This window comes from Anneissia japonica, unplaced genomic scaffold, assembly GCF_011630105.1.
Source record: "Anneissia japonica isolate Jap-2015-1 unplaced genomic scaffold, ASM1163010v1 scaffold199_len4679917_cov187, whole genome shotgun sequence".
Classification (NCBI taxonomy): domain Eukaryota; kingdom Metazoa; phylum Echinodermata; class Crinoidea; order Comatulida; family Comatulidae; genus Anneissia; species Anneissia japonica.
Genome location: NW_022686322.1, coordinates 2,037,484 through 2,058,087, shown reverse-complemented (window position 1 = coordinate 2,058,087; position 20,604 = coordinate 2,037,484). Strand labels below are relative to the sequence as shown.

At 34.4% G+C, this 20,604-nt stretch overlaps 1 protein-coding gene across 3 annotated transcripts; it reads left to right on the top strand.

Annotated features, from left to right (window-relative positions):
* Nucleotides 1-1,245: 1,245 nt before the first annotated feature.
* On the top strand, nucleotides 1,246-20,245 carry LOC117115500 (sphingomyelin phosphodiesterase 4-like). Of its 3 annotated transcripts, none has more exons than XM_033259350.1 (17): nucleotides 1,246-1,364; nucleotides 2,641-2,724; nucleotides 3,279-3,545; nucleotides 4,690-4,780; nucleotides 5,588-5,649; nucleotides 6,173-6,330; nucleotides 8,356-8,388; nucleotides 11,018-11,237; nucleotides 13,260-13,399; nucleotides 13,563-13,653; nucleotides 14,213-14,313; nucleotides 14,937-15,100; nucleotides 15,728-15,918; nucleotides 16,138-16,332; nucleotides 17,428-17,541; nucleotides 18,210-18,338; nucleotides 19,385-20,245. In XM_033259350.1, exons 1-17 carry the CDS (start codon nucleotides 1,305-1,307, stop codon nucleotides 19,700-19,702), a joined length of 2,418 nt encoding a protein of 805 aa, XP_033115241.1. In that variant the 5' UTR covers nucleotides 1,246-1,304; the 3' UTR covers nucleotides 19,703-20,245. The 3 variants fall into 3 exon arrangements, with proteins under 3 accessions (XP_033115241.1, XP_033115237.1, XP_033115246.1); XM_033259346.1 differs by having other exon boundaries at nucleotides 6,170-6,330; XM_033259355.1 differs by lacking the exon at nucleotides 8,356-8,388 and having other exon boundaries at nucleotides 6,170-6,330.
* The last annotated feature ends 359 nt before the right edge of the window (nucleotides 20,246-20,604 follow it).

Below are 20,604 nucleotides of genomic sequence, written 5' to 3'. Positions count from 1 at the left end.
GTCAAGGCAGCAATAACAGTACATCAATTGCTAAAGATGTTAGAGAAAAATTATGTCACTATGTAAATGAAGTGACACCTCTTCCGTGGCAATATAATTGACATGCAAAAATTTGCTACAGTTATGAGATCACTTTCTAAGGATCTCTCTCAACCCCCACCCCTAAAAAAAATAAACAACTTACAGATGATGTAGATTTACGTGGGGTGACATGGTCTGCCAAGAATGAAAGACTTGTAAAAAAAGGCCATCTTGACATGTAGCAATCAAGAGAGCTTCGTCCACTGCTTTTGCTCTCGGTTTCTTTTCGTCTTTCGGAGCGATAATACGTCCTCATAGAATTTATTTTTAGCTTAACTTCAGTTTCTGTGAATGGAAAAAAATGTATAAAATAAATAAATACTGTAAATATAATTTGATTTCAATAGAATTCAGTGAATTATATCTGTCTCTTATACACATCTAGATGTGTATAAGAGACAGGGCCAAGCTTGTGTAAGATTCTCCTGAAATAAATATTAATGTTAAGCGCTAAAATTATACAGTGACAAGCAAGCAGCAACTACGTCAGTAGCCTAGATTAGCCTAAAGATTGGCCATATTACTATTTCATAATAAAAGTCAAAGTACAAATTATGATTAATACTTACCAGTAGCCAGGAACTGCAATGTTACACTTAAACGGTGATGTGCTGGGATCACTTCCCGCAAGTTGGTATCCTTCTTGCTAATAGTAGGTCCCACAAGTTCCAACAAATGGTCAAATAGCATGTAATCCATCCTTATATAATTCTCAAACCCCTTCCTATCTTCCGATCTTAGCTCTCTCATTAGTGTCTCGCATGCTCCCAATTCATTTCTTCTCTCAAGCCAAGGCTTAATCCACATCCTCTTTTCTTTTTTCTTTTCTTCCCTCTCTCTCTTTCTCTTTAACATAATCTCAGCAATTAGACACACAGCAGCCACCTCCTCCTGCTCCATCTTTCTATTATTTGATCAACTTTGATGTAAAAATTTGATAGTATGGACGTTTAAAATTAGGAAACACCTTTTGACCAATAACCAAACACTAAAAGTCACACCAACCAATCAGATTTGATAATTACGTTTCATCAAAGTACATCACATTATTTGATGGAGTTTGATGTATTTTGATGATATTTTTCCATCACATTTTATGTGATGCTTTTTTGATGAAGTTTGATAGTGTAGACAAAGCTTAAGTCGTTGTGTCTGAACATAGCCTATGGCTCTGTGCTCTATGGCTGAGTAGCGCCCCCTATGTTTTTGGGAGCAATTTCAAAATGTCGTCTTCGCCGTTTGTAAACTCTCAGCAAAATCGAGATCGTTTTTCTCCATTTCTGGTAGGAAATTTATAGGGGGCCTAGTGATTATAGTATTTTAAGATATTATCTTGGGGACAAATTTATATTTCAGTGCTATACTTCACGGCTTGTGAGTGTGAGCTAGGCCTAGGCCGGCTTGCCTAGGCCTAGCTACCATAGCAGGCCTAGAGTAGGAGGGCTTATTGTCGTGGTGGTTGAACTTACAAATACAAACCACCGCCGCGCCGGTATCGGCTGCTTCCCGCGGTCAGATGGAGTAGTTATGCCATAGCTAGGCCTAGCATGCCTACTTCTTCTGCCCTATAGGTTGTGGTAAGGCACTAAGTTATAAACAGTGTCCTCACGACCATTCTTCCTTATCTAAATTCCACATTTAGCCTACCTACTAGGCCTATTTAATAATGTTAAGAAAAAAAATCATCTTGGTTGGATTTTAAATAAAACTTAGGCCTAAGCCTAGGGCCTAGGTCAAAGATTCTACAACATTCAAATATTAAAACAACATTTATTTGATTGAAATTATACTAAACCCTAGTTAATTTTCTGTGATTTTTATATTCCGGAAATATGGTATTATAGGACTAGGGCGGATTATGTGCAAACAACAATGTGACCTTTTGACATTTTATAGAACAAAAACTAAAGTTATACAACAAAGTAAAACTTTATTTCTAATATATCGTCGCTCACATCACGAACTAACACAATCAAATTAGATTGTGTTAGTTCGTGAAATTAAGAAAGCGACGATATCTTTAGGACTATTATTTTCTTCACAGATTTTGTGTAGCGTTATAGGCCTACTTTAAATGCTTATTTTATAAGCCCTTAACTATTTCTAGAACCACAACCATACCACACAACACATTCCCCTCCCTCTCTCCCAGTGCAGATATATTAAATACTGTACAAATTAAAAGTAATTAAAAAATATTTACATAGGCCTACAGTAATGTGTTATTATTATACATAATTATTGTACATACCCTAACTAAACTACACATTCAGCTTATCCCCCTTCTTCCCTGACCTCAGACCCCATACCCCTTATTTATCTTAACTCCTCTGTATCTAAGATACAGAGATCTGGCCATGCAGATTTTGTCAAAAATATAACTAATTAATTTATTGATGCAATACAGTACCTAGGCCCTGTTACGATTCTGCGCACCTATTTTCCAAGCAATTTTCCGCACAAATTTGAGCTAGACCTTGGCTAGTTTTTTTTAATTATTAAATTACTGTAGTTATATATAGCTAGAGAGCTTTATAATTTGCTTTTCTCTCATTACAGGAGAGGATAAATAGACTACCAACCTTGGCTGTGAGAGAACGATGCCAAGATCTGCAGTCTATTTTTAACCAGTACAATTATAAGGTTTGGCAAAAGCTCTCTAATATCTTCATCCTTAGTATCATTGTTGTCCTAATTACTGTTGATTGTAATCATTGTCATCACCATTATCTTAAATTAATCATTAGCGATCATGATATTGTCATCTTCTCAGCCTCATATTCAAAAGTGTTTCATCATCATAACAAAATGATACTTTTTCTAACATATTCTTTAGCCTCATCATCATCATGGTAAGAGTTTCACCACCTTCATCATGAGTCATCTTGAACAGTCTTTCAAACAGTAAAGCAAAATTGTTTGATTTTTGTTATAGTGGTGGTGGTTCCGCTAAAAGCCCAAAAATTAAATGTTATTTTTTACCGATGGGTGGTGCTCTAGCAATACAGGTTGTACTGTATGTTTAGTAATGTAATTTTTTTAATCATTAGTAATGTTTTTTTTTTTTTATCATGCAATGTGTTTTGCTGTTGGGAACACCTCTTTGTTTTATAAAGACAAAATTCAGCTTTCAGTCAGTTGAGTTTAAAAAAAAAAAACAGTGTTATAAACCTATCAATTTTCTATTCAATTTACAGGAACTTAAACCTATATTTCCTAAGATTGTAGAGCACATCTTCAGTCACATCGAGCCATATGGATGGGGTCTGAACAATCTTCAAGATACTACCAGTCGATATAATCCATGGCATGATGTGCGCCTTAGATCTTCTAAGGATGGTATGCTGAGTGACTTCAAGATTGTTCGGGACTTCTTTTCACCAAGCGGGCCTCTCTTTGATCTCATATACAAACTGCAGGCTGACCCTGCTGTTAGGTTTGAATTTTCAACAGAATATCTACCTGTAAGTTCACTCTAAATTATATTGTATGATTATCTCAAGAAAAAGTTTACTCTTTTCTTTTTTTTATTCTTCTTTAAGCTGGGGACCTGTTTGGTACAGAGTACTATTCTCCCATAAGGCCTAGCACAGGGTTGTCACCAGCATTTAGGAGTGGTGGTCAGCAACCACGCCCACCCCGGGTCCAGTGGGGGTGTAATAACTCACCCAAAATTTAAGCTGAAAAAAATCGTAGTTATCATGGCTATATGATTTGAATGTACCCATGAATCTGTGGTGTACGAAATTCAATTTTTTTTTTCAAAAATATTATTGTTAAAATACAAGCTTAATTGACCAAAAAATAATATTTGTAAAAACAAAGGAATTTCTACTCTTTTTTAAAAGCCATTTTTTAACATCACACAGATCAAATCAACAGAAAATCAACACATATTGAGAATCCCGGATTTGGTTCGCATGTATTTTGCAAACAGTTATGAATAAAAAATATAGAACCATGAAGATGCTGTTTAATTATAATTTTTCTCTTTTAATAAATACATTTAACTTGATACAGTAGCATTTTATTTCAATTATTTTTATTATTAAATTAATTTATTAAATCATTGTGTAACTTTTCAAATAAATGTGTGTTCTTTTCACTCTGCTCACATCATTTGACATGGAAGACAACACTTGACAACTTATCCAGGTCTACGCATGAACATGGGACTTCCCTGCTACATAAAACCATTACTACAAAATCAAAAAGATATTCTTCTAGGTATAATTATGATAATAATGAAAGTTAAAATAATATTGCAATTAAGTACTTCATAAGGTCATAAATATATAAAATATACTAGTGAAATAGTTATGGCAGGCTTTAAGTACAATAATTATGTAAAGTTTTATTTGATTGACTTAATTTATAAAATAAATGTAAAATTTCTTGAAACTTATATATAAGGGTTTTTCAAGAATACTGTACTTAGAAGGCAAGTGTCCTGTGTAGCTATATGGCTATGTACATGATTAAAGATATAAAAATTGAATTGAATTGTCTTTCAGGAATGAAAGATACTGTAGTACTGCAACACCCTAAATTCTCTAACAATCCACATTCATATCAAATGTTCAATTAATACTTGTTTTAATCTTTCAGGCTCCAACGAAAGATTCAATGAAGCAAGGAGCGGTTCCTCAATTCTACATGACCAAGCTTTCCTACTTAGCCCCAAACTGTCTACAACTCTGTATCCTTAAAAAAACTGTTTATGCATAATTGACCTTTGAATGTAGGACAAAAACCACCCAAAATGGAATATATCATTGTTAAATGGGGTGGGAAGATGGGTGGACAATGTTTGGTGGGCTTGTTTTTATCTAGTTTTACAAGAGGGTGATTTACATTACTTATATAAATAAGACAAGTACCATAAAAATAAAAAGCGTTATTAATGCTTTAAAAATGTTCAGTTCAGTGTTGTGTTTATGCAGAGTGATTGCTGAAATCTGCAATGCTTATCAACCTACATGCATGTTGTCAAAAGAATTAATGGATTACAGACATATCACATGATGTCACAATATAAACTATCCTTTTGTAAAGCTAGATGAAAACAGGTCCGTCCACTTTAACAGTGGTATAGTCCATTTTTGGGTGGTTTTTGTCCGGGTGGTTTTTGTCTGATTTGCTTTCCACTAAGCCACGCTCCTTGGATATTGTTGATAAGACCTTAAAAAACAACAGTGTAATAACATACGCAAATATGCTTGTGGGACAACATGTGTGTTTGTAGAGTACTAACTTTTTCCTGGCCGTGTTCTGATTGGTCAGTTATTTAGTTTGATTGACACTCCGAAGAGACCCATTGGTGAGAAAAATATTACTTTGTTTTAATTTGCAATTGAAAGGCGAGGAGCGTCTTGAACCAGCACCGATGTTAAGGCTGTAGTTAGTGACTATGGAATCTTGATTGATAACTCACAAAATAGTAATGTGTTTTTTAAATAAATAATGCCATAGTTTATAATATCTTATCCTTACATTATTATTTTAGCTGCATTTGATTTTTATATGTTCCATTTTGCTTATTTTATTATCTCCATGCAGTCACTCCAGGTAAGAAAATTTTTACTTTTTTGTTATTATGTATTGTAAATATAACAATTCAGTGGGCTTTACGAAACCTTGCACAATTACTTCAAAAATTACCACATTTTTTCAATATGCTAAAATACACTCAGTTTGAGATTTTGAACAGAGAAGCACTGTTGCTGTGCTTGATGGTCACTCTACTTGTACATTTTGTAATTAGTATCTTGTAGTTTAAATTTTGCATAAATATCAGAGATAAAGGCATAGAATATGGCATATTACCATCTGCACTTTATCTAAATTTTTCATTTTATACTTTCCATTTGCAGCCAGTAAAGATAGTGATTGATTATCCCATGTTCAGTAGTTAAGTAAATTATATTCTGATAGCATATACTTTGACCTTTGACATATACATGCACACTTGAAACTATCTGATGGTTTATTTACACAAGTGCATTGATTTGTTTAAACTTATAATTTACAGTATGTTTAGGAATAACATATAGTAACAACTAAACTGGATTTTCTTTTATTTTCCTAGCAGCAACAACCCCTATGTAATTTAGAAAACTCTGTGTATACCTGTCTGGTAGAAGACTACCTAAACTTTTTCTTGCCTCTTGGGGGCAGAAGAGTGCCACCTGCACCCTACACGGGAGCCTCACCTGGCTATAGCCAGAGTGGAAGTGTAACTCAAACAAGGTAATTCAATTGCTATGTCTACCTAATGATACGTTGATTTTCTGTAGTATAGTGTAAGGGTGATGAGACTAGGGTTGTTAAGTGGTCTAGATGGTAAGAGTGGCTATTGTCATTTTCTGTTCTTATGGTACACTACATGACTACATGATCCTTTCTGGTTTATAGTGAAAAATAAACATAAACAACAAGAGATGAAAACTTTTAATATTGCCAAGGGTGATAACTTGCTCTGTTTCACACTTTTCTTGCTGAAAGCTGCATAGTTGAGATATGTCGTGGCGAAGTGGTTAAGTTGTCGCACAGGCCAGTATTGAGTAAATAAGCTATAAATTATGGGAGCTCAAAAAATTGAATGAAAATCTAAATTTGTTTTTCACTTTAGAACAGTTTAATGTCTTATTAATCATGCCCCAAAGTATTAGTTCTGGAAGTAGTCAACAAATCGTTTATTTAACATTATTTGATAGTTCTATTAAACAATGTATGCACATATAACTTTGAAAGGAATTACTCAAAATCATGTTTATCTTGACTCTAAGAGTGCTATACTTTCACTTTCCAATAACTTAGGCTTGAAATGTCCAATTTCAAATGAATGACCCTGCATTTTAAAGATCACATACTCAGGTATCTGAAAATACCAATAACTTGAATTTTAATTTGTGGTACAACTTAGCCATTTTGTCACAACATAATGCCTCAGTTTGCTACCAGGTTTACTGTTCAAATCACCATACCAAATGTACCCCACATGTGATTTTTTGCATTTATGGGTTATCCTGTTAATGTTTCACACCCCCCAAAAAAAACCTAAACTGGAAGGTGGTTGTAAGTCCATTAAGGTGGGCACTCACTGCAGCTGACTCGATTCTATGGAGGAGGCAACGCCACTACGTGTGCAACAGATCATTTTTTGATGATGATCCGTTCATACTGCCACCAAAATTCAGCAGACAGTCGTATGACGTAGTGAGTGCCTGGGTTAAAAAGCACTGGGACTCGTAATGTAGGAGCTTATCCCCAGTTTTTATAGCATGATGCAGATTAAAGTGATATTCTGCCTGGGTTGAACAACAGTCCATCGCATCTTTCTCCCAACAATTTTCTAGTACCCATTGATAGAGTTGGGGAGACTGAAGCACTGTAGATAAAGTTTCTTGCTCAACACAAGCGAAGTGCATATCAAGGGACGGAAGACCCTTGACCTCGAGAATGGTAACCTACACCGTTCCCACTGCGCCAATATATAGACTAGCATAATTAACCAACGACCAGCATTTCTTTTGTGTGTGTGCATACATTGTTGCATGTGAATTAACGCATACATTTCTTTATACAAATAAGCAATATATTGTGTGTTAATGAATGTCTTATTATGTAAATATCATACAGTTTTGCTTCAGCTACCAGTTACATAGTAAAGAACTATTTGTTTTGTACATTTCTGACCAGTATATTACAACTGAATGTTAATGTTGTGAACATTTTTACTATTGATGATCTGATTAAAATCACATTAACATAAACTAACAACTTTAATAAAAGACTTTTTATTGTTTAATATTGTTATTGTACTTATAATTATTATTGTTACTGTTAATATTATTTCAGTGTTCCGTGCTTTATTATTTTAGAAATATTCAAATTGTTTATATATTTTCAGTTCATAATTATTTAAATTTAGTATTTCTTCTTCATTGAAGTAATAGTTAGCTTGTTCTTTAATTTAAGTGCATGATATTTGAATATTTGTAAAGAAAAAACATTATGAAACCAGAGATTGTTTTTTTTTTTTTCATTTTAATTTGGAAGAGGTTTTTATAATTCAAGTTATTATATTTTTCATTTTTACAGTTTTTGAACATCTTACATAAATTTGTAATATGTTTTTGTATGTATATAAGTATGTCTATTTTTTTTAATGAAGGATACAAATCTTTCTATGCCAAAAAATTTGATGCACAATGAAAATCAATAATGTATTTGTTTAATTCTTTGTGACTTTGATGTCTTTATTTGTTGCAGACCCATCCATGGTGGAGTTCTGTGGTGTTATTTGTAAGTCTCACAATTTAGTGGGATATTGCATGGTTCATGTTTGCTGCCCTCTGTTATATGCAATACTCAAGCCTTGCTTTTGAATATTTCAAAAAAAAATTTTTTTTATCTGCAATTTTTTTTTCGTAAATGCTTTATCAACCTGATCTTTAAAACCCTCTGGAAATGAAATGCATTGTAAAAAGGCTTACGATATGTATAAACATCTTTTGTGTATCGTTAATGTTCAGCTTATTTCTTATAAACTTTTAATTGAATGCTCTTAATACAAAATTGCAAACATATTACAATTTTTAACTTGAGTATTGTCACTTAATGAGGAGTGGTAACTTTATTTGATATTGTAACTTAACATTTGAACAAAGTAATACTTTTCCACTTTCAAAAATAACCCTATATTTACCTACATCAATTCATATTTTAATCTCTTAACCAAAGCATGTTGATAGCTTTAGAACATGAATATTTACTATCCCTATGACATGAATATTAAGAGGTACTTATGAATATTCATAACATTTTTTATTGTATTTTTGTAAAGGTTAAACAGACAATTTTAAATATTTACAAAAGGGTGGGTGCACTGTAACTTTATAAATATTTAATAATTTTGGATATTTATTATTGTATTATTTGTAAATGTGAATAATTTAATTTTAAATACACTACATAAACTTTATGAATATTTAACCCTTAGTTATGAATAATTATTACTCATAATATTTTAAATAATATGATTCATAAATAACAGTAACAGGTTTAATGGTGCTAAATTCAATTCATTGATGTCACACTAACTCATCAGAGGCGGATCTACAGAAAAGTCTGGGTAGGGGGGCCGTGTGATGGGCGAAGCACCGAACAGGGGTGTGGCTGTAAAATTAAGTCAATACGAGTACACAAATTACAACTTTTGTAGTGGTATCATGTACCGCTTTCTTTTTTCTCCTCTTCCTCCTTTCTTTTCCTTTTTTTCTCTCTCTTCTTTTCCAGGGGGAGGGGCTCCCATGGATTCGCCATGGCCATTCCAAAGCAGAACAACATAACTTAACAAAAATATAATAGCAGTTACGTTGTTTTGCCACTGCTCATTTCTTTTTTCTTCTGATATTAAGCTATTATTGGCCAATTTCCACAATTGTTTAAGCAGTATACCAGTACTGTATTAATGTTGAGTTTTAGTTATGTAGTAGAATGGTCATGTAATGTTCATGCATTTGTTGCCAGGTGGTTTTTTTTTTTTTTTTTCATTTACACATTAGATATATTGTTTCAGATGTTTTATGGTAGAATTTTTTTTGGAAATTTTATTTGGCTTATTCAGTTTGCCTTCCAATTCGAGACAACACCAATTCAAGACGACTATTTTGAAGTACAGTACCAACTAACAATCTCCAATCTTTTAACACAAAGCTTACCCTCTAATTGGAGATGGAACACCAAGACCACCCAACATTTTAAGGTCCCAAACATGGGTCTAAATTGGAGGGTGAACTGAAATGCTATGTTTTCTATTCATATCCATATAGGGTTGATATACGTAGCAGAATACTCACAACATACATACATCTTTTCAAATCTAACAGCAACTACACTCACAAATTATAAGGACAGTGCTTTATAAACTAAATCTTATATGAGGATTATGGAGTTGATTTGGCTTTAGTAGGCAAAAATATTCTTGTGAGATTTGAACCCAGGACAGTGTTTGGAAAGCTAGCATCTTAACCACCACGCTACATCTGCACTACAGATTACATATATCAGGCTGAAAACAAACTTTGTGATCAGTGATAGTGCTTTTCTGTTCACAGTTACTCTCATGAAAGTGTTTTTTGACAATTCTCTCAGTTTTTATCGAAACAATCTTATGTTACCAACCGACACAAAAACATCAAGCAAGCAAGTAATCATAAAGAATTCAACATCTTGGTATTTGGATGTTGAAATTTTGCTAGCGTATTTGGTAGTGAAAAGTATTTTTTAATCAACTAACTTGATTCCTTTATAATAAAGTATTTGATTATATACCTTGAATGTTACAGTAAGCATTGAGTAATGGAGGGCAATGTTTAAGTAATTGAGAACTGCATGACACACATTTACAACCACTACTACTGCACGCACATAATGATCATGTAGACTGAAGCTTGGTTTCCATAAAATCACTACACTGTCGCTACAGTGTTTTCAGTGCGACCTTTGTACTGCGTAGCAGTCCCTGACGCAGTCAAGAATTTTCCCCTATTTCACTCCTCAATTATTATTACCAAAAGCTGTCAGCTATAGCGTGTAGCGATTGTATGGAAAACAAGCTTAACTTTGAAGGCTTATGTTTGTCAGTGTGTGGTATTTTGTTGCACTACCAATTTTACAGTGGGTAAACGATTTTACCTACCACTAAATTTACTACTGCACGACCAGCATTACTTCCAAGTTATTGTAGGTTGTGCATGCCATTGCATTTTCAGATACCACATTTTAATTTTGGTTACCTTGCACTGATCTGTACAGTATTTGCTCATTAAAAATGTAAAGATTCTGAGCTCTCTTTTCATCGATTGGCTAACACCACATACAGTATCCTCATCTAACCTTTTGACTATTGCTCTTATCTTTTTTTAATTAGGCAATCTAGTCGACAGCAAAACCAAACCAGCTTTTTACGCCAAACCCACAATACAACGCTTCATCGTTCTGCGTCAATATGTCAGAGCGATTCTCACCTAGAGTCGATTGGTCAGCAGGAGAACTGGAGGTCAGAGGTTATGGTACAGGTGCTTGCTGAGTTTTGGCTCAATCAGAACTCGCTTTTCTATGATCAGAAATCTTTTACTCAGCAAGTGAGAGTAAGTATACAACTTTATGCTCGATACAATTCCAGTTGTGCTGTTATGTGCTGTTGTGCTGTTGTGTCGTGCTGCTGTATTTTTGTGTTGTGCTGTTGTGTTGCGCTGTTGTTTGTGCTGTGCTGTTGTTTTTTTGCTGTTTTGTTGTTTTAAAGTGTTGTTGTTAAGTTGTTGTGTAGTCGTGTTGATCTGTCATGTGTGTTATCTTATCTTTGGTGTCTTTATTTGTTACAGACCCATCCATGGTGGAGTTCTGCGGTGTTTGTAAGTCTCACAATTTAGTGGGATACTGCATGTTACAAGTTTGCCGCCCCCCTATTAATATATTATATGCAATACTCAAGCCCAACTGCTTTTGAATATTTTTTTTAAAGTTTTATCTTAAATATTTTGCAAATGCTTTATCAACCTGCTCTTTAAAACCCTCTGCAAATGAAATGTATTTTACACTTATATGGCTTTAGATATATTTAAACATTATCTTTTGTGTGTTTTTAATATTCAGTTAATTTACTTGTAAACCTTTGTCCAGACTATCGAATCTGATTTGACGAAAATGTTGTATTACCAAATCTAGTCATGATGTGATGTCATCATGACCATATTTAGGCATGATGTGCCTATATATGGTCACGATGTGATGTCATCGTGACCATATTTAGGCATATCACATGTTTTTGTCAAATAAAATTTGATAGTCTGGACAGGGCTTAGTTAGATGGATGTTTGTAATACAAAATTGCAAGCTTAGTACAATTTTTAATTTGAGTATTTTCACTTAATGCGAGTAGTACTTTTGCACTTTGAAGACTAACCCTATTTTTACCCACCTCAATTCCTGTTTTGACCTTTAAGTTGTGTTGATCTGTCATGTATGTTATCTTATCGTAGCTATATTTGCTTTAAAAAAAATATAAAACCTAAAAACAAGCTTTGTAAAGTGGAACATCCTCATTAAATATATTAATGAATAAATATGGACATCAATTATAAGAGAGTTGGATAAATTGGTAATAATTACTATATGATGTGTGTGCACTGAATCCATAGAAATCCTATATATATATATTGGTTAGTTTCAATTCTGTTCTCCTTGTGTTTCAGCTAGAGGGTTGAAATGAAAGCTAAGGTTGAATGTGATCTAGCGCTGGGGACAATCTTTAGGTCGACATGACAATATTAAAAATGTTTAATATTCTACAATGTAACTGACACCGATGCAGACCTATTATAATGCGTTTCACACATACCTCGAAGCAACAACAAATGTATCAAAACTATGTTGTACAATGCTTTCTGAGTTGGCCTTAATTATACTCCACTGAAGCGTTCATGTACGTAGTTGTGTAGTTTTTCTAAAGTAAGCAGATACTATAGCTCAGTCAGCTAAACTGGTGGTAGCCACTGTGTGTGCATTGAACCATGAAGATCGCTTGCTTTAATTCCCATCGCTGCTCTCCTTGTGTTTCAGCTGGATGGCTGAAATGCAAGTTTTAAAAAGCGCACCGTCTTTCTGATTAGACATTTTGGTCCATTGGTCCTGTGTAACAAATGGCCCATTTGCATGTTAAAGAATGCAGTACACTTTTCAGAAAAGAGTAGGGGATTCTTTCCCGGTGTACTGCCCATTTCACTAAAAGGACCCTACAGAAAATAAGACTCAGGACTTCCATGGGTTATCCTTGGTGTGTTTCACACCAAAGAAATCCAAATCCATAAACCAGTGGCGTATCTAGGGGTGCGTGGGGGAGCACTCCCCCAAAAATATATTTGTTTCCTTTCCCACAGTCTTCTTCAAAAATCACGCTCAAGTAGTAGTAATCACCTCAAATCTAGCTAGCACCCCCCTCACCTTATCATTGCACCCCCAATTCACCTTCATGCCCCCATCAATTTCAAGGCTATATAAACTACTCCATAACATAATGCATTCATATTAGTTCTTTAGCATTTGCACTAAATAAAATATTTTGATATTTATTTATCTAACACAAGTTGTTTACTTTGTCCTACCATTTCTAGGCCAACGTTCTTCCAAGCCAAGATCTTGTAAGGCTGGTTAGGATGCTGATTAAACACCTACATTTCTTTGCAAATAGTGCCAAGGAAGTTGTTCCGTCTCCCTACCATCAGCCAGAAGAGCCTTTGGAAGAATTTAAAAGGTAAAGTCATCTGTGTAACTACATCTCAATGTTATATAAAATCACATATTTTTGTATGTAACAAAGAGAATAAATCTATGATTAATGTAAATTTGTCATTGTGCCATATTTCATAGGAGTGTCTTCCCTAGATATAAACATTATGGTGTATTTTGTTTCATAGGTGTGTTATTCCCTTGATAGTTCAAAAGAAGTTGTATTCTTTCTTTCGTCATGGTTTTGATCGTTGGCCCCTGGACTCGTCCTTCAGATTGGTAGGTTTTATTGCATATTTATTCATTTCACCATAATAGCCTTTTTGCCTAAATTTACTTACTTTTGATACAGTGGTTCCCAAGTTTTGCATTCACAGACCCCTTCCCCCTAAGTTTAAGTTCACTCATCGATATTCCACCAATGAGATGGTAAGATTATAGATTATTTGCCACTATAGTATATCAGAGCCATTTCATTATTGATAAGGCTCTGAATGATTGGCAGTAAGACAAGAAAAATTATGTAATCATGAAATACTGGTCTAAAAGTATAGCAGACCCTTTTTACTTGGAGGACTCTCAATTATTTTTCATGCACCCTAAAGGGGTCCACAGACCCCAAATATGGAACCACTGCTGCAGTGTAAAGACTGGTTTCCATGCTCCTGTGTCAGTGCTTTCCCAATGCAGTGCTTGCCCAATGCAGTGCTTGCCCAATGATTTCTGTTTGGATTGCACTTTCATATATTATTCTTTATTTTCTATTTTTTTTCTTGATGTGTGTGTGTTTATTTTACATTGTAACCTTTATTATAATTGCATTTTTTTTTTTTATTAGATGTTGGAAACATGGTTAAGTTTCATCCAGCCATGGCGATATCTGGAGCAGCAGCAACATACTTTTACTGAGGATAAAGATCAACCCTTAACCAACAGATGGTGAGTCACTCTTGGATTTCCCATACTACACCTTGGCTAGTTGGATCATTCTTACGTGAGGGCAGCGTTCTGTATATTGAAGCGTCATTGTCTACACATAATCAGGATCTTCATTATTTGTCATTGACTCAATAGCATAGTTGCACACTAGTGGTGGTTGGTTGCATAGGCGGATTCAGCAGGGCCCAACCGGTAACAGCTTCCCACCACCATAAATTTGGAAAATTTAAGAGAAAAAAAAAGGAAAATTTTATTCAAATTTAAAGATGAAATTTTTCTGACCATCTAGATGCCCCATAGCCATAAAATTTAGTACCTCAACCCCAACGATGGTGTTAGGGCTAAGGTGGTCTAGACCACCCATTTATAAAATCCCCTCCCTGGGCCACATCTATTTCAAATCCCTGGATCTGCCAGTTGTTTGGAACATATTGAGACATTCCCCTACAGTGATAACCGTAAACAGTTCACTAACATGCACAATAGTTTATCAGCTTGAAACTTTCTGATTACACTGTTAGTAACATCAAGATTTGTTCCATGTATTAATGTTCCCAAAAAGTATGCATATATCAAAAATACTTGAAAGCATTTCATGATTGATTTTGTAATTTTCATTGCAGTAAGAAATTTGTTGCTGAGAATCTGCATTTTTACACGATACTTTATCAAGAGTATGTCCAGAGGGCGCTCAGACAAGATCTTGCTGCTCCGAAGAATGCACAGATGCTGTACCGTGTTGGGAAAGTGTTTGGACAAGCTGATCTACATTCAGTCATAGAGGATGGTGAGACTTACTCATTGGATTATTTATGAATTTGAATTGCTGTCTGACCCCCTTCTTCATTTTAACACTAAAGTTGTGTCAAATATAATATCACAGGATAAAAAGCTGTGTATTTTCAAGGCATGAATGCAGTGGCCTATCTAGGGAAGGGTGCAGACGGGCCCAATTTCTCCCGTTAAATATTCTCCTAAGCCAAAAAATCGAAAAATTGCGCTCAAGTAGATAAAGATCACCTCATATCACCGTATTTTGCAAGCTAGCTGCTCCTCACTTAATCATTGAGCCCCAACTTTACATTCCCACCCCCCATCATGACCATTTACAATTGGTGATAAAAGAATCTGATGAATAAAAATCTGGTAATGGATTTTCTTAACAACAGAATTACTTTGATCAGTGTTTTATTGGAAATTATTAACTTTATCTTTTTAAATGAGCTTTTTTGTAATTTTTTAAAATTTAATTTTAAATGGTTTATCCATATCTCACCACAAAAAGCATATCTTACATAATTTACAATGTAAACTTAATTTAACTCTGGTCATTACATAGTAAATATTATCTTTATCTTTAAAATATTGCTTATATTTCTGTTACAAACTATGTGACTTTTCCTGTCCACTACAGCTGAAGTGAAGGCTACAGACTACAATGGTGTCTTAATGGATAGGATGTCAAATACTCAAGTGGCAGCCAGTGGAAGCTTCTTAACGTTAACCACGTCATCTTCCTCAGTGTCAGTTCTACAACAGGTAGCAGAGATTGAGGGGCCTAACTTTAGATACAAGCCCCTATTTGGAATTGAAAGCAGGCAGATGGCAAGTCTTTATTATTCTATTAAAGTTTTGGGTCTTAAAATTGTTTATTACATTAGGTTCCATGGCAGATTTGACCACACTATCAATTTTTAGATGACAAATACCTGTGATATGCCCATACTTGGGTGTAATATGACATCTTCATGCCCATATAAGGGCACATCACAAATGTTTCACATACATTTGATAGTGTGGACCATAACCTTGTTATTTTTCCAGATGGAGCAACTGTTCAAATGCATGTCCCAGGCCAAAGCAACTTTGCAAAGTAACGAGAATCAAAACAATAAACACAAGACAGGTTTCTTTGCATGGTTGAGTGGACTTATGATGGATGATGATTTTGGAAATGACAGAGCGAAGGTAGAAAGTTACTTGGAGTACAGCAAATCTTTCTTTGCTAAGATTTTCCAGGTGAGGGAAACTTAAGATCAGTTTAGCTGAGTCTCCAGTTTTCTACTTACTTTTCGAAGTTGCTCACAAGTATAGTAATAATAATTCCGATGCTGTTTGCTTCTGGAGATTAATAATATGAATGATGTTTTTGCCACTATATGAACATGTCAGGTAGGGAAAAAACAGCATTTGCTATTACTGATCTCCTTTTGCAAACACCATCAGAATAGCATTGCAGTACCCACTGCTACTAGGGGATCGGATTCAACACTAAGCGCAAGCTTGTTGGTCTAGTGGTTAAGACACCAGGCTAGTTATCTGGAAGTCGTGGGTTCACTTCCCATCAAATTTACTTTACAGATTTGTTTTGCAAGTACTTGAAAATGTACTGAGCATTGTTTGTAATTTTGTAGCTACCTTAAGTACTTTGACTGCAGTATATGTTTTCTATGATGTTCTGTGAAAGGCTATAATATGAAACTCTATTTTTATGAAAACTATTATTTTATCTATTGAGAGTGATGCTTTTTAAAAGTAACTAAATTATGCAGACATTTTAAAACAAACTTGTTTAACCAGTTTATCAGCAGGTTTAACATCATATAAGCTCAGAGTTCCATCACAGTGAATGAATCAATGTTGCATTGCATTCCATAAGAACTATAGGCCGAGTGGCCGGGCGGTAAGACAGGGGCACCGTTAAATACAGCCTTAACATTGGCGCTGGTTTGAGCTGCTTTGCATCCAGGGTTCAGTGGGTAATAAAATGGAGGTCCAGTGTACAAATCTGGCATGTGTGCACTTTAAAGAACCCATTGCATCTTTAAGAAAAGAGAGTAGGGGGCTATTGTTCATTTTATGCTCTGTCATGGAATGATGTGAACATGTAGTAAGCTGTTCTTTACGGCGGTTGAGTAGTCACCGACCACACCCATATGCAATTCAGCACAATGACACTGCGAGTTATGAGTTATTCTCCTACCCTTCATAAGAAGTGATAGGTGATAACGTCGGCAGAACAACTTATTAATATTTATTAAGGAATATTTATCATTAACAAACATTTTGCCATATTTCATTTGAATTTTTATTCATTCAAACTGTATGTTTTAGATTGAAGATATGAAAGATTATAGTACAATGGCTTGGAGTACCCCTTCTAGGGGCAGTGACCAGCAAGCTCCTGATATGTCAGCAGGAGAACTTACCCCACTAGGTAGATACCAGGTATGAGTAAAGTACACCAAATAAACAAGAAATTAATATTGGCTAATTTGTTTTACAATACACCTAAATATATCTTTGTCATTTGATTGGTGGATTTTGTATCACATGACATTGGTTATTTACTCCCATTCAATCACTCATGAAAATTTAGTTCCATCCATACATTTCTTGTTCCATTTATATTATCCCATTGCATGCATCCACCTAATACAATGTTTTCATTGGTTGAAAGAAGATGGACTGTTCCATTTGGAAGAAAGGTAGACCTAATTTTATATTCATTTATTGTTGTAAAATTGGAACTGAACTGTTTAAAAACTGTTTTATGATTACCAAATTGTTGAAGTTTTTTCTGTTGAAACTTACTGATTTGAAGAAAGGTAGGCCTAACTTTATTTTTAATAAAATATCAAATGACAAGGATCTATTTTAGATGTGTTGTAAAATGAATAATTAATTTTTTTGTATTTGTGCATTGGAAAGAATAGTTTCATGAGTTGAAAGAATGACTGTTCCATTCTACTCAGCTTGACCTCATAGAATGGAACAGTCAAGCTTTCAACTCATGAAAATATTCTTCCCATTGCACTCATAAACATTCATTATTTGTATAACAGTTAAGATATTCTACAAACTGACTTTGTAATCTTTTGTTTGGTCTTTACTAGTTGGCCAATGGTTTGCGACGGTGTAATGTCACCTATGGTGGAAACCCAGATCTTCAACCTATTAGGACGTATGAGAACAAACATCTTGTCCGTTTGCTCAACAGAGTATGTACACACTTAAATCAAGTTGTGAGTATTTCCATTGGGGTAAAAATTATTTTAGAAATAATTGATAATTGTTGAATACCGATACTGTAGATATTGATTAATTTATAGTTCATGAAAATAAATTTAGATGTAATATATAAAACTTTATTTGTAAATACAAATTGTATGTTGTTATGTAACTGTAAATTCTTCAGTACAGTTTGCCCTCAAATTCGATACCACCTTTGGGACCTGAAAATTTGGGGTAGTCTCGGGGTTGGTCTCCAATTAGAGGGCTAGCTTTGTGTTAAAAGGTTGGAGATTTTTATTTGGGTCTTTGGAAAAGTGGTCTCGAATTAGAGGGGTCTCTAATTGGAGGGTGCACTTTACTTTTATTTTATTTCATTGCATCTGACAGTAATCAATAAGCCAATTCATAGTTAGAACTGTGCATGCCCGTAGTTAAGGTCAGTCAACATAAATCATTTAACACACAGAGCATGATAGGCCAGGCCTACCTAGTTCTAAGATTTGCGGTGGACTTCGGAAATGCCTGAAAATAGTAAACTGTGATGTGATGCATAGTGTAAAAAAATACTTGCATCAACTAATAAATTAATATTTATGGTAAAGGTGACTGCTACTTATAGCTTCCTAAAAATGTTGACGATTCCAAAAGGCCGTGCCTATTTAGAAGTCTATGTTGTGTGTGATAAATGGTTGTTTATATCGATTGACCTTCAGTACTGGCATGCGCAGTTAGAACTACGATTTGACTTATTGCAGGATAATGAAAGTTCTTCTTACGCTATAAAGGTTGGTTTGCCCATATACAGTCATTATCATGGCTTGTCACACCAATATATATATATATTTGAATAATGATCACTAAAAAAGAAGATTTGTAAACCTTGTTGAACCATCTGTTTAGTAAAGAATTATTCAAATTTTTTATATTGTAATAAGTATCTAACATAGCTACCGACTCTCGTCATGCTGTCACTTAGAAAATCTTTATCTCTGATTTTATTGAAACTAGTGTAAATCATAAGTGTACACTGATAGAACCTTACATTACTTTATTTCAGTTTGGAGAAGAAATTAAATATCTTTGTATAAGAGATGGATTTTTAGGGACCATCGCCTACCAATATTTTCAGCCACCGTATCGGCAATCAACCCAGCTCAACGAAACCCTTCAACCTGACAACAATCCACGTATATGTCTGCGATTTTTGGCTAGCTACCGTACGATCCTTTACCTTTTGATCTTCTTCGCATTTCTCTACTGGATGGACTTCTCTTTATTTGGTGCTGTGTTTGTACTTTTTGTGATTTTAGTCCTGTATGGGCTTATTGGGGCATGTTTTCAAAAGATGACGAAGCAACGTAGTCATGTAGATTGAGCTCTTTGAGTAAAGAATGCTGTATACAAGTCATGAACAATATGGTGCCCATGCATGCACTACGCGCATGAACCGAAAATGATGGGTAGTAGTGAACACCCATCCAAATAAAAGCAACTAATGCTATATCTTCTGTGATAGAATAATTGTTTTATTGGCAAGTATATAAACAATACAGATACATAAAGCAGGCAAGTACATGTATGAATTACACGCATGTACCAGATGATGTACAAATGTTGCGATTACAAAAACTAATGTATTCTTCTTTACTAGAATATTTGTATTACTGTACTAACAACAATGCAAGCGTATGAACAATAGGGAAGCCATGTATGAATTGAAATTTATGAACTGAAGGTAACATAAGATGAGCTACCGATTTGATTACATCAACTAATAGAATATCTTGTATCATAAAATATTTATGTTATTAATAGAGGCATATCTGTGGTGTGGTGGTTGAGGTACCTGCCATAAATTCCTAGATACTGGGTTCAGTCCTTGCAAAAGTGTCAGAATTAAAACTATATAAACCTCCCCCCAACTATAAAAACCCCCCCCCCCCCCCCGAGCCATTTAAGAGCATATAAATCTCATCGTTAAGAATGTAAACAAGTTTTACTTTATCTTAGCCAATCAAAATTTCAGGATTTTGATGTACTAGCAGTTCAAAGCTCATTAATGATGGCATTGTAAATGTTTTAACTTTGTCATTGCATTGCAGAGTAGTGAATACCAAATTTAGTTTCTAGACATCATATTTCTTATATTTAATTATTGCATATACGGTAAGATATATTATACAATGTTATATCAAAGCTATTAGCCAAAGATTCATGCTAAACTCTGCCAAATCAAAGTCTGCCAAGAATTGCAGTTAATTTCATAGAATTTCTGAT

Bases quoted from the DNA above. Each gene is read 5' to 3' on its own strand.
- LOC117115500 (XM_033259346.1), top strand. From the start codon at position 1,305: ATGTCGTCTTCGCCGTTTGTAAACTCTCAGCAAAATCGAGATCGTTTT. The intron at 5,650-6,169 runs GTAAGAAAATTT...TTATTTTCCTAG, and splicing joins TCTCCATGCAGTCACTCCAG to CAGCAACAACCCCTATGTAA. The intron at 15,101-15,727 runs GTGAGACTTACT...TGTCCACTACAG, and splicing joins ACATTCAGTCATAGAGGATG to CTGAAGTGAAGGCTACAGAC.